Below are 14867 nucleotides of genomic sequence, written 5' to 3'. Positions count from 1 at the left end.
GGAAGTACTGCTTCGCCCTACTGAGCACACCCAGCTTTTTGGAAGCCAGCTTGGCCTTGTCTTCCAGATGACCGCGAAACTGAACGTCACTTTTCAAGCAACTGATTTCGTTAAATGTAGACCGCAAATATATTGTAAAAGTGGTACTTTTATTAGGCAAAACGCGTTAGATGCTAAATACTTATTATTAAAATTACTATTTCTAATATAATGTTAACAACAAATGACATTTATAAGAGTTTTAAGATATTAAATCATAATTGTCTCTACGTAATAATTCTGGTTTTATAAACGCCCTAATGTGACCTACCGAATACCACGTCATCCTACAGTGGAGTTTCAAGTTACATGGTTGTCATTCGCATATCCGGTTATTATTATATTTAAACTTTAGGTAATATAACACGTATTATTACGAAGGTATAAAATTGTATAGATCTTAAGAACAGTGTCTGTAATATAACTAAATTATAAGGCGTCGAAATCAATGTCATTAACGAGAAGCAAGTAGCAAATTAAGGTTAATCGTTATTATAGTTAATTAAGTGTCATTGAATCTCTTATGGGCCGTAATTTTATTGGCATTTCAACGCTGTTTTGTTCGATAGACCACAATATCAGTTATTATCGGAAATGAATTTACACTACTCATTTAGGTATCCCGTAGAGTGTTCATCTATACATATAATAAATTTGGAGTGACTGCTTGTAATATCAAAAGAAAAATTCCAGATTATGAGAAGATGATGTCTTTGAGTTGTCTGTCTGTCTGTCTGCAAGCCGCGTTTGTTCCGGATAATCTCCAAAACGGTTGGGCCGATTTCGACCGGACTTCCACTGAAGGGTAGCTGACATAGACGGGCATATTATTTTTATCTTAATATTGCGTGGTCGAAGTCGCGGGCAACAGCTAGTTAACTAATCTTGAAACAAAAGCAGTAAGGAACGTTGACCTGAATCATATTTAAAAAAACAAAAGCAAAATCTAAAAGACCGTTCATTTGATTCCAAATTTACCTCGCATGTCATTGAGTTTATTGATTACCAATCACTTAAAACTACATAATTTTTTAAATTATTATAAGTATGAGATTAAGATGATCTTTATTTATTTTAAATTACTTGTTCCCGCTGTTCGTTTGTCTCCTTCTCTTATAAAAATGGTTAAGAAGTAACTTCACTGTTATAATTCATGGTTACTTACAATTATCATACCAATTATGCATGTTAAATATCTTAATATCAGATCTTATCAATTTAATTTGTACTCAGTCATATCGCAGTTGCAAATTAAACGATTTTTAATTACATTCGGAAATGTGATGAAATATACGTTCTCTTGATATAGTTAAAAAGATTAAAACGGGTAACATTTTATAGACATTGTCATCTTAGATATACAAAATGTCTTATAATGCGCGGTTCACATTTGGCCAGTAGAGTCGGTGAATAGACATCAATTACTGGTCTGTCTATTAATTGACACAGTCAGAACACAGGTACCAGTAAATCCATACAATCTATTTTTTAATATGAGGTGGCAAACGAGCAAGCGGCCACTTGAATTCATCGAAATGGCGAAGCAACCGCTGTTCATAGGCATCCGCAATTGCAGATGCGTTGCCTACACTTAATCGACGAAAGAGGAGACGCACATAAACAGGATACTTCCCCTTCCTATGCGTCTCCTCCGCCGTCAAATATACTTTTCCTTCTCATTCTTTCTTCTTAAAAATGGGTGGAAAGGAAATGTGACTCAAGTCAGATCTGCGCTATCAAACTATACTGGCCAAAAGTGAACTGGGCATATTGTGAACTGAACTGGACATAAATGAATCGTTTATATTAACAGATCTCAAAATCATAAATAAAAAGAAAAAAAAAACAGGTGATTACAGAAACAAGGGAAAGGATCGTTATGACGTTTGTATGACGCACGAATACGTTTCTACATTCAGTTCGCGTCCGGTGACGTCACAAGGAACGATCCGTGCCGATATTAATTGATTCCCATTAACATTACATTATGAACCCTATAAGTAACACAATAAAGTTCCTTTTTGTACCTACTTTAACCGGTTGTTCGATTTGTATATGCGGGTACCGTGGGCCGGTGTAAATACGTCAATTCGATAGACCGTATCGATTGAAATTGCTTCATTATACAGGAATGGCGGTTTGCATTAAAATTGTACCTCATTAAAGTCACCGCAATGACTGTTTCACGTAGCCACAGGCGAAGGGAAAACTATTATGTGCTGATAACATCAGTGTGAACGGCGTAATATGTGGCATTTATTAAATAAATTCACTACTGGATAGCAATAGTGAAGGGCTACTGCAATTACACACGCATGTCTAAAGTTTTGTATAAATTTACATTTGATTTTAAATTTATGATTATGGCCAATTTTGAGCTCTATTTTTCAGTGATAAGTTATGGTTTGCTAAAGTATTTTAAAAAGGGAATACGAATAATCCATGCCAGTTTTTAGCTAACAAGTTATTTAATTGACTTAAACGAAAAGCGCCATCTGCTGGTAACTTCACCAAACTCTTAAAAGTTTAAGTGAATATCGATGTATGTCACGTGTACGATCGAAGGAACTTGTTAAAGGCACGCTAGAGGGCGCTACCAGTCTGACATTATGATCGTTAATTTAACATTTACAAGTTACATTTATTGTAATAAACAAATCAATATTAAATAACATGAATTTCAAAATTGTTAGCAAATAAAAATAATAGTTATTTAGTGTTTCCTTTATACCCTTTTCAAAATCTGTCATTTTTTCAACCTATCCGATAGAAAATTTGTAAAGAAATCTTAAGGAAACCAACACAGAAACATCAAATTTTAACAAAAAAAACACGCATAGGTTTGTTATAAGTAAAAATCTTACCTTTTTATAGGATTTATCCGCCAGATTTGGCATGTAGAAGTCCACAATGCCCAGCAGACAGTCATCACAGCGGCACACGTCGCTCGGCAACGACGACATTGACCCAAAACTGCTGCAGCTGTCCAGAGAGTCGGTCCTGACCAGCTTTCCCGTACTGAGTGCCTCCATCTTAGCGACCAGCAGCGACTCCATGAGAGACCGCGGACGGGCCGGAGACCGAGACCGTCTCGGGAAGTCCGGTGATAGAGTCCTTTCGAGTAAATCCGGCGACAACGGTCTTAATCTCGAGAAATCCAGCGACAAATCGGGCGATAATGCCCGATGTCGCGACAGATCCGGCGACATGGGGCACGACGCCGCCAGATCTGTGGATGACGCCCGCGACAGTGGCGGCGTCGCGCTCCTACAATGCGACGACGTCATTTTCGTCGCCCGCATCTCTGACGCGTTAAATCCTCGCCCGCATTAACACATCTCACCGCACTACACTCTTGTCAATGTTCACATCAGGCTTGGCACAAACAATCAATTTGCAATTTTATCGTCTCCACTCCGTATTGACACTTTATATTGAGGTTTTTATGTATCATGCCGTTGGTTTCATTGACATTTTTCGTATCAACTGTAACGATTTTTACGATTATGGTGTCAGTCAATGTGTGTGTGAAGTCGTTTTTCGCAATAAGGGCTTATGGTACAGGGGACCATATAAAAAATCATAAAATAAATTAATAATGAGGGACATTAAGCTAATAAGTGTACCTCAAAGTAGTTTTTACGATTTATTTTATTCATTATAAAAAAAACCTTGATCACTTCTGTTACGTATAGTTTAGTTAGAAGACACAAACCATTTAGAGTGTTCGTTTATTCATCATCAACTTGCCCTTATCCCTTACGGAGGGTCGGCACAGTATGTGCTGCTCTTCCATACACCTCTATAAGCCGATTAAGAGTTTTCGTTTATTATGCGATGGATTTGAGTCTAATAATCTCGAAAGAGTATTTGAGATACCAATAAATAAACAATATTTTAGGGAAACTGAATCATTTACGAATAAATGGCTCTATATTTTGTGTCAGAACTGTAAAGTATAAAAAAATGAGTTTATTTTATATTGGAGTGAAAAAGTGTTATAAAATTGCCCATAAACATTGTGAAGTTATTAAGCAAGTGCAAAATCAATTACGAAATATAGTAATATTCATTGGAATAAATGGTAATTCGTTTATCACAACGACGTTTATAAATTTTATGATAACTACTTACTGGCGCCTTTGACTTCGTGCATGTAGAGAATTATTTTTTTACAATAAACCCGAAATACAAATGCATAAAAAGTTTTATTACGTCTTTAGGAGTTAAATATAGAAAAAACCTTTTTTAGTGCTCACTAACATTTCTATTCAAATTCAGTCAGCCTGTTTATTTTTTATCTTAATGTAATAAATGTAGATTATGAAACGAAGGGCTGTTATTTATTCTGTCCGCGTAAAACATAACCTTGTTTGTTTTGTTACTGAGGCACGCAAATTGTATGCATCGTTTTTTTTTATTTTATGGCAATTTTATTTAACGGTCAAAGGTAAAACGTGATGGAAACGAACAATTTGTACATGATGTAAAAGCTACCTGTTAAAACAACATATAAATAAATCAGATTTAGTATCAGGGTTTTCATAAAACCTCCAGAACTTGTGTTGAAAGTATATTGACTAGTATAAATTACCTAGAACTTTCTTAATTATAAAAAGTTCTACAGTAGCGAAGTGATTGCTAATTGTTGAACAATTAAAGTAACTACTACTTATTTCGAGTGCTGACAACTTTTGGAATTGTTTTTAATTGATGTTATTTGAGTTTTTGAGTGGACAACGCATTGGTTAATACTCGTAGATGTTATGGCATTATGTGCGTATGAATAATCAATTGGTGAATCTCTGTAAATGTGTGCAATTACAATATTGATTGAAAGACTGTGTTTCTACGCGATTGTTACTTCATTATCTCCGAAACGTACGCCAATGTTGCCCCAATCCGGTAATAATAACGAAGTAACGGCTCGTGCCGAGGCTCCTGAGGGAGCCCTCGAGCTTAGTTACTCATAAACGAGGTTTAGGCTAAGCGCCATCGCGCTCGGCCACCTCAAGCACGGTGAATGTGTAAATGCCTCTTTAAGGCGAAGAGTGGCCATTCAGTCACAAAAAAGCCAATATTGGAGGAGGAGTGTCTATGATTTACCTTTGGAATTTACTTCGGCACGCCTTTCGTTACTCCGACTTATTTTCCATATTTGTTTCAAATTGAATAGCTTATTTACTTGTTTTATAATGTCACATATAAAGATATATGGGCTGTCAATATTCAGTTTTCTGTTCATGTAAATTAGTTGGTGCCCGTTGTCCAGAAACTTTGCATAACAAGCGAACATTTATCAATAAATGACTGAAATTAATGTATGTGGAAATATGGAGCATAGTTTTGACAAGATTGTATGTAAGCGGTACATTGTTTATAAGATTTTCCATATAGTATTGACAGTTAATTTAGTCCGTTTAACCTAGTTGTAATGAATTTAAAATTCATTTTATTGAGTTTAAAAAGTCACAAATGTTTTCATTGGATTTTTTGACTACTAACTAGTATTGCGATGTTATCGCAAACCTATTAAGTTATTAAAGCTGACCAAAACTTAATTTATGTTCGACAACTTACGGCCATATCTAGTGAAGGATCAAGCCTTACGGAATTTCTCGACCTCCGACGCTTAGCATATTGCTTATGGTCAATCTATAATTGATAGTGATCTACAGGACCGTACTTTTGACACGGCAGAATTAATCTTGGTACAAATATGTAAAGTATGTAAAAATTCACTTAAAAAGAGTACATATTTTCCTAAAAACTCTTAAGCAATTGGAATCCTATAAGAAAATACGGTTAAACGTATAAATATAACATTTTTTATTATACGAAGACAAACGAAGCAAGCCGCCATAGGAATACGTCAAATTAGCAACGGCTGCTAACAGATGTACGCATTTGCAAATGCGTTGTCTACCTTTCATAAACAGAGGAGATGCACAGATAGAAGATGCTCCTTTCTATGCGTTTCCTCATCTGCCAAATCGTGCCCCTTCCCATCCATTCGTTATAATAAAAGTCGGAGGAGGGGAAAGGGACTAAATTTATGGCACCTGCACGCACACTAATAATACGAAACGCAGAATTGTTTTCAATTGTCGCTTGCCTTCTGTGTGGTCGTGGTATTACACCTGACGAGCCGACCCATTCGTATAACACATGTCTTTGCTGGCTGTTAAATATCTTTTTGCAAATTTCGAAAACATGATTCTTCTAAATGTTTTGTACTGTGTATGCGTATTTAATTCACATATATGTACACCATTCACTTGTTTTACAACTACTATGTAAATTCGGTATAACCGTAGACATAAACAGCAGAACAGTAATCATCTATCAAGATAGCAATCTCTATTATAGACTGACTTGATTGAATTAAACCAAGCAATTTGTCCCATAATATAAACAAACCATATTTAGAACACATTACTATTTTATGAAATACGAATAAACTCGGAGAAACGAATGATAATGTTACTAGTTATATTGAATTGTAAAATAGCAAGAAACTTTCTAACCTCAGTAATGGTAAAATGAAAAGTTTGTTTGTCATAGTTTCTACCAAAATATTCAATTCTTTCGAAATAATAAACGCGCATATATGTATAGAAATATTTAATAAAATGACTTAATTAACGTTGCATTTGATTATTCATTTTTTTTATTTCTGTTAAAGACAAATACTGGCAGGTGAGATTTAAAAAAAAGACGTTACGAAAAATAAATAACTGTAACTTTATTTTAAACCAAACTCCAAAAAAGGGACTCCCGATGTGCCTGTATTTTTAAACTAAATTAAAAAGTGTAAATCTTCTAAAGATAACGTAATTTAAACAAAAAAAAATCGTATTCAAGCATCGCTATTTTACAAGATTTCGTCGTCGATATCTTTCCTTCTTTTTTCGAAGTGTAAAATTCGAATCATTATTCAAGTGGCGTTATCGTCCATTTTACGAGTCGTAGCCGCACAGACTTACAAATCGAAGTAGGAAAGAACTCAAACATAATATTTATAACTTGACAGTTTAATATTGAATTTATATTGACAAAATAGGGTTAACTTTGCACAATGATTAATATAGTATTTATTATTTTATTATATTTACTGCAAATATTTACTTCTCGCCGCATATCTATGTAAGTCAATCTGTCAGAGTGTAGCCTTGCCATAACACATTATATGAACACGTTAGAGTATATAATAAAATTGTTTTGATAACATAGAAATAGAAATATTTCAATTCCATAAGATTTATCCGTACCACATATCCAGTTAATTATTAACTACAACTTCCATAATAATGCAATATTTAAGAAACAAAACACTTTAACATCACATAAGGAAAAAATGTTTATGGTCGCTGTCGCATTTTCCTTATCTACTATCTGTTGCTCGCGACTTCGGCTGCATTAAAAACATACCCTATAATACTCTCTGTTAACGTAGCTTTTTAATGGTGAAAGAATTTTTAAAATCGGTCTAGTAGTTTTTGAGTTATTTCAATACATACAAAAATACAAATCTTTCCTCTTTATAACATTAGTATAACTAGATACAAATGTTGATTTAAAAAAAAACAGTAAAAACACGCATTTAAAAAGTTTTCATATATTTATTACACAACATTTAACTACGACAGAGGTCAAATTTTTAAAAGTTCGTAAGTGTCGGTTCCAATACGTTTCGCTATGTGTGGTCGCGAGCCTGCTGCTGCGCGCCGTGACAGCAATTCAAATGCCCCTATTACCAACTAATAAATATTTTACGAGCCTATAAGTTGCAAGCGTATAGAGATGATAGAACGAATTAATTTCATACCGTATATGGCTTTCGTCTGCTAAAAACATTTTAGTATAATGCAAATTTTCTACAACTAAAGTTTTTTTAAAGTATATAGTTGTCAACGTACTGGAGGTATGCCCATTATCCATATTTATTCTAAAATTATAAAGAAGAAAGATTTTTTGTATGTATTGAAATAACTCAAAAACTACTGGGCCGGTTTTAATAATTCTTTCACCGTCAGAAAGGTAATTTATCTGTGAGTAACATAAGCTATATTTTTAATTTCACGCGGGCGTCGTCGCGAGCAACAGTTAGTTGTGTTTTAAAATGTTTGTAAAATAGAACGTTTTATTTATATCTGTAATAGAAGTCGTTCAACAATGTATAATAAAAAGGCCTTAATAAATCTATATGTGAACACTTTAGTATATATTTAAGTCATGCGGTATGTTTAGTTCATAATTAAATTAATTACAGTTGATTTAGGAATGTTGTAAAAACGAATGCCGCTAATGTATCGCCATGTTGTCACATATTAAAATAATTAACTGCATTTAAAGTCGCTTCGTAAACCTTTTAGTCACGTACCGCTAACGTTTGTGAATAACCAAACATTTAAAAAAAATATTTGATATATAAACAATGGTTAGATCTGTTTTTAAATATGACTTTACACACTTCACATTTGGTGCATAAGTACAGACTAAATTTATTTTTATAGACGCTGTTAATCTAAATTATTCACCTTGTTATCATCACCATCCACTCACCCTTATCCCTTACGGAGGGTCGGCACAGCATGTGCTTCCATACATCTCTATCAGCCATCAAATCTGAATACACTCCTTTCTTAAGCATATCCTTTTTACACAATCCATCCATACTTTCTTCGGTCTTCCTCTACCTTTTTAGCCATCCACATTCAATGTTAACACTTTCTGGTTTATGTCTCCATCGTTTCGTCGCACAACATGTCCATACCACGCTATTAATAAATAATTCAACTTGTTATGTTTTTACATAACCGTACTTTTGAACCGGCTGATTTTGTTAGACTTTCTTTATTTAATTTTACAAATTCCCATACTTTTACATTAGTTTTTCATTAAGTTAATTTGCATATTACGCGATTATACAGGCGGTACAACTTGCAGACACCATTAAAGGCGCCGCTTTCGGCTCGTAATGTCGGCAAAAAACAACCAAAAAAGGCAAATACTCAATTCATGTTTTAAATATAAAACATTATACAGAGAAACACTTGGAGTATTATTATTAATTAGTTTTATTTTTTCATCGTTATCAGCCCGGCAATATTATTTATTGGGCTGCATCACTATGTAAGACTATTTTACAAGAATCTCTTAGCTTTTGACTAATATGGTTTATGAAGTTAATACTAATAATACCTATTCCACTCAAAAGAATAAATAAACACAATGTTTATTATAATATTCAAGCCAAATAATAGTATTAAGTATTGTAAAATTACAGAGCACTGTTTAAGTATGTTGTGACCGTGGGTGGTAATTATGGTAATGGTTTGTTCTTGCGACTACAAATTTCTGATGTTCCGTCATTCTTTTATGTTGTTAAAAGATTTCCAAACAATGAAGATGTTTAATTAATGTTTAACTTGTTAACATGGACAGCCATTTTACCTCAATCATCGACAGAAAAAGAGGCGACAGTTTTAAAAGAAGATTCAGCAAGTTTCACGACGGGAACATACGGATAATAAACATTTACCTTCTAGTAAATACCAAGGGAGAGACCTATGGAAGAGGCCACAGAATACGCCGACAATTAGCCTAAGATAAAATGGAAAAAGAAAAAAAACGCGTATATATTCGTTAAATTTAAAAAAAAAACTATGTACAGTGTTACCAACAATAAATACCACGTAACTAAAATAAAAACTAAGATCGTCATAAATAATTTGTACTAAGAACGACTTTGCCGCTGCGCATCATTTTGGATTTGCTCAACGCTGCGCTGAATTTACCAAGAAGTCAGGGATGTATTGTCTTTCTCATATTTATTAAAACTTTATGTTAAAAAGGTAACATTGTTCAATATTTTAAGAGAAATAACAAGTGATCTATTGTAGAAGAGTCTAACACAAATTTAATCATAGAGTAATGTATGGCATGCAATTAAGAGTCTACGTAGCGCAAAATTCCCACCCAAATTCGACTCAAATTTCATAATTCTTGCCAATTTAATGTGAGACCTGTCCTATTACTATTTAACGTAATAAACTAAAATAGTCGTAAAGTAATAAATCAAGCAATTTAACAACCGTTTACTAGTAAAATCAGTGGTAAACTCGACTATTACGGTCCATATCCTCTGACCGCTTGCATTACTTATATTAAATCATTTATCTGACGTGTTAATGAGTCTATAGATAACGTTAAAGTATCGGAAACCGTTTAAATTATGAAACGAAAATTATATACCGGTTAATATTATAAGGATATGTTATGTACCTATTTTATGTTAGCTTTTTTTTAGCTGTTACCATGCGGCTTCATCCGCATGAAATTGTGAAAACATTATTTTATTGTTTACATTTGTCAAATTATCAATAACAAATGTGAAAATGACATGACATGACAAACCTTGGCAATGTTGCTTCCTTGATGTTGGCAGCAACTTATGGTCTCTTTCCCACATTAGGGCTTTTTATTTAAAAATATACTGTAATTGCTGACATCTTAGGCAACAAAGTAGTGTGTGTTTACGCTTTATTATAATAGTCTAGATAAGACTACAGACATGATTTAAAAACATCATATCTTCTTAAAGTGCCATCTTCTTTCGAAGTTTGGCGATAATAAGGGGCAATTGCATTCCTGACACCGCGGCTCTAAAAAAGTGAACGGTGCTCTTTCCAAACCACTGGTGTAAGTTTTTGAGTCAGGATGTCTTCGGCTTACACTTCGCTTTCCGTGAATTTTGTCTAGTACGATGAGCTGTAGTAGTTTGTATTTTTCATTTCTCATTACGTGGCTTAGGTACCCTTTTTATGCCCGAGGTTAATGCATCTTACGTATACTCCGCGCCCATGGGGACGCGATAGTTATGTAGGACTATCCCCCATAAAGGGGGGGCATACCCACTAAACTCCTCGGTTCCTCTAACGCTGTAGGCTGCGGCCACGGGCATACTATCGCTAACGTCCGCGACCCCCGGGCTTAGGTACCCTAGCTATCATATAAAAAGCTCAAATTTAAACAGTCAATGAAATTAAAACTTTTTAGTAGTCTATTGAATTATTACGCATAAATTACTCGACCGTTTTAAAACTTCGTGTTGATGATAATTAACATTCATGAATACTTTATTAATGAGATCACATGCCGCCGAGTTTTGCATGCTCTCGACACTTAATTCCATCGCCTTTTTTATATTCAACAATTTAACGGACCTGCTACAGCCTCGCATTGCTACTGCAATGAAGGACAATTATTAATAAACGATTCCAAAAAGGTTATTAAAAGCTCGACAGAAACATTATATTACAGTTAAATGTAATTAAATTATTAATATAAATAAATGTAATATTTACATTTCGTAAATATCACGTTAGAGAAAATCATTAGAATGTTAGAAGTTATTTACGTTTCTCAACGGAATTGAAAGCGATTTTAATTTTTAAAAAAATTGACATGTTTTGGGTTTTAGATCAACATTTGCAGTTATTGTGAAATTAGAATTTAAATAAATCGTTTTTCGAAATAATAATTACCAGAAAAAATAGAGTATATGGTTTTTTCATCATGAATTTTTTCTGAGTGTATCAAAAGAACTTGTTCTTGTCAAAATAAGAACTTAAATCATGTGTTATAAGATAAAGATCTTTCCAGAATGTTCGATTTCAAGTAAATAAACAACTATGTTAATATTAACCTGAAGATTTAATAATAAGAGAGAAGAGTTATTGCGTAATAAACTGCGTCGAACAAATACGAGTACAACTGTCGTCATATATTTAGTGTTCCGATTCATTACTGAAGGATGATAATACCCCATCAGTCTGGAGTTTACAATAAGATTAATGTTTTATTACAAGGTAATACATAAATTTAAGCCAACTTTAAGGCTCATCGCAGACTTAATGCTGTCCTGAGAAAAAACAATACATTAAGACTACAAGTTTATTTTTACTTTTTGACAAACGGCGTAAATAATATGCTCCTGTTATCTAATATTAAATTGAATTATAGAATATTGTAAAAAATGAGGATACCTTTCCAACACGATAGTTTTCATGTTCTTATATTCACTTTAGATTATTCAGTGTGTAACTACCCTAATGGAAATCCCTCGGTCGAAATCGACGGCAAAATATTTATATTTGCAACCAGATGTCAACTGAGATACATTATAGCACAACACTAATGTATTCTGCGTCCATCGCCGTTATCGAAATCAAAGGACCATTGTGTCATGCGTGTTTATGGTCCAAAGTTAATTAAGACATTTAGGGCCTGTTCCACCGAATTGTAAACTGTCTGATAACAATCGAACGTTTAAAATGTATGATGGAAATATCAGATTTTGTTCCCTTATCTGACCGTAACGTCGTTTTTAAGCTATTTGAGCCTTTATCAGCTAGTGGTGGGACAGGCCGTAAGAAATTTATCGTTTGAACAGATAACTGCGTAGTAAATTGTCCAGAACAAACTGTAAACGGGCTAACTGCTTAATTCAACCAATGCGGTGTTGTTACGGCGCCCAACGTATAATTTTCAGTCTTAAAAATAAACATTATTAGGGACGGTGCTTTCATAACCGGCTTGCCATACAGACGGACAAATTACGCTATGTGTAATTATATGAAAACGACCTGTCGCGTAGTGAGATCGGAAAATACTGGTTTCCGGGTACTTAAGGATTATACAAATTTTGTTTAAGTTGCGACGTGTGAGGCCGATGTAACGCTTTTATCTTTATGACTTTATGAACCGAGAAATCTTATGCTTATGAATTTTGAAGAGTGTAAATAACAGTTTATTTGTTGGTCAGTTTAAATTATTTTTATCTATATCTATACTATTATAATAAAGCGTAAACACACACTTCTTTGTTGCCTAAGATATTAGCAATTACAGCATATTTTTGAATAATTCTTTTATTTTAATAAAAAGCCCTACACTTACGTCAGGCTTTAGGCTGTATATTTTCACGCCATTAATCTTAGGGAGTTGCTGCCAACATCAATGAAACAGGATTGCCAAGGTTTGTCATGTCATGTCAGTTTGACATTTGCTATTGATAATCTGATAAAAGTAAACAATAAAATAACATTTTCACAGATTCATGCGGGTGAAGCGAAGCCGCACGGGAATAGCTAGTTCTTTAATATGCTAGCATTTCTCAAACATTAATATTAAATGGAAGAAGATGATTCGCGCCTTAAATATGAAATGCTTGTATTCGCCCACGAAACCGTCCGCGCGAATTTAAAAAAGAGAATAGTCTATTCTTCCAGACTATCCTCTTCATCTATACTAAATTTCATCGAAATCCGTTTAGCCGTTTAGGCTACAAACTCTAACCAACATTCATCCATCTAAACTTTCGCACTTATAATATTAACTAGTATGAAGTATGAAGTATGATTTTTGTGGCTTCATTAGCAAATAAAAAAATGAATTCTTGTAGCTAATATTAAACGGTCCCGTTTGGAATATTAAAAAGTTTGTTAACATATTTAATAGTAATAAAACTATTTCCTCTTATGCAATATCGGCTATTGTATAAACCTTGTTAGTGGCATGCTGGCTTGTTATCTGTCACATTATTTGTGTTAATCTTTAGCACTAATTACACCGAAACCAGTTTATATTGGAGCACAAATCTCATACAACGGAACGAGGTATTGACTAAAGAAATTTCACGCCTGTCTCGCAAATCGATTCCGTTCGTTTTATTGATCCTAAAGTCATTACTATAAACTTGATTTTGTTTTTTAATTACCTTTTAACGTGGTAAGTTAAGTTGAAATAAGTGAAGCTTGGCCGATTTGTTCTCATTTTAATTAACAATTTGCCGCTTCACGATTTTAATGTAATTTAAAGTTAGTGAACCGAAATAACAAGTGAATGTATATGATTAATATACGAAACTCACATTGCTTAGTAAATTTTTCGAGGAAGACACTAATTTTTTTTGTTTGTTTTAATGTCGTTTTTTCTAACACAACACACCACGGTAACTACACCACACGGTAAGCATCATGCTTCATTAACATTGAATTATGTTTAACCAAGCTTAAATGTAGATTTTGAATGTTCTTATCGTCAATTTGTCTAGATCAGATTTCGATTTGATGTTTAAAAATACAAGTACAGTAATATCTTTAAATTATTCTAAATAAAACGGATACTTCTATCACCATTATTGTTAAATAACGCAAAAGTTTGTTATACAAAAAAATATAATAGAAAGGCCTGAAATTAGTATTAAATGCATTAAAACCGTCAAAATATATGTTCAATCTGTATTCATAATGTTGCATATAGTTAACTCCTTTCTTATTCGTGTCTTCGGTACAGTAAATTATGTAGAGGTAAACTTTATTACGCACCAAAAACGGTTTACGAGAAATGTAACAAGCTTCAAGATAACGATCTACAGTTCGTGAACGAAAAACAACATAATTTCTTCATGTGAATTAACATTCGACTACTTTTTACACATGCACCATTTATCAGGCCTTATAACTGACAGATAAAAACACACGTCCCAGTTAATATTTATATTTCAGAGAAAGCAGAACCCGTTAAATCAGCCCGAATTAAAAAAAAATCCGTTTACAACATTTTGGCTGGCATTTAAAAGTAAGGCAAAGGAATGTGATTGTTTCGACGGTTTAAGGAAAACGCACTAAATCTGTCTTTATACGGACTTTGAGATATTTTGATCATGTCCATGATAAAGGTTTTAACCTCCTTGGACGAAAGTTAAATTACTTGGCTCTACTTTACGGTTAACCGTTACATAATTATTAAGCAGAAGTCTT

General features: G+C 33.6%; 1 protein-coding gene across 3 annotated transcripts in view; it reads right to left on the bottom strand.

Annotated features, from left to right (window-relative positions):
- Positions 1-14867, bottom strand: part of LOC106101562 (inositol-trisphosphate 3-kinase B) — a 91627-nt gene that overhangs the window by 34720 nt on the left and 42040 nt on the right. For 2 of the 3 annotated variants that reach the window (XM_013280820.1, XM_013280821.1), the window contains exon 2: positions 2904-3525. The exons of the other annotated variant lie outside the window; for it this stretch is intronic. In XM_013280820.1, coding sequence (XP_013136274.1) covers positions 2904-3341 — 438 coding nt within the window. In that variant the 5' untranslated portion in view covers positions 3342-3525. The remainder of the gene's footprint in view (positions 1-2903; positions 3526-14867) is intronic. 3 annotated transcript variants of the gene reach the window in all.

The sequence above is a fragment of the Papilio polytes genome, unplaced genomic scaffold, assembly GCF_000836215.1.
Source record: "Papilio polytes unplaced genomic scaffold, Ppol_1.0 DF823980.1, whole genome shotgun sequence".
NCBI lineage: Eukaryota > Metazoa > Arthropoda > Insecta > Lepidoptera > Papilionidae > Papilio > Papilio polytes.
Note: the sequence above shows the minus strand (reverse complement) of the source record. Positions and strands in the feature narration are given on the sequence as shown.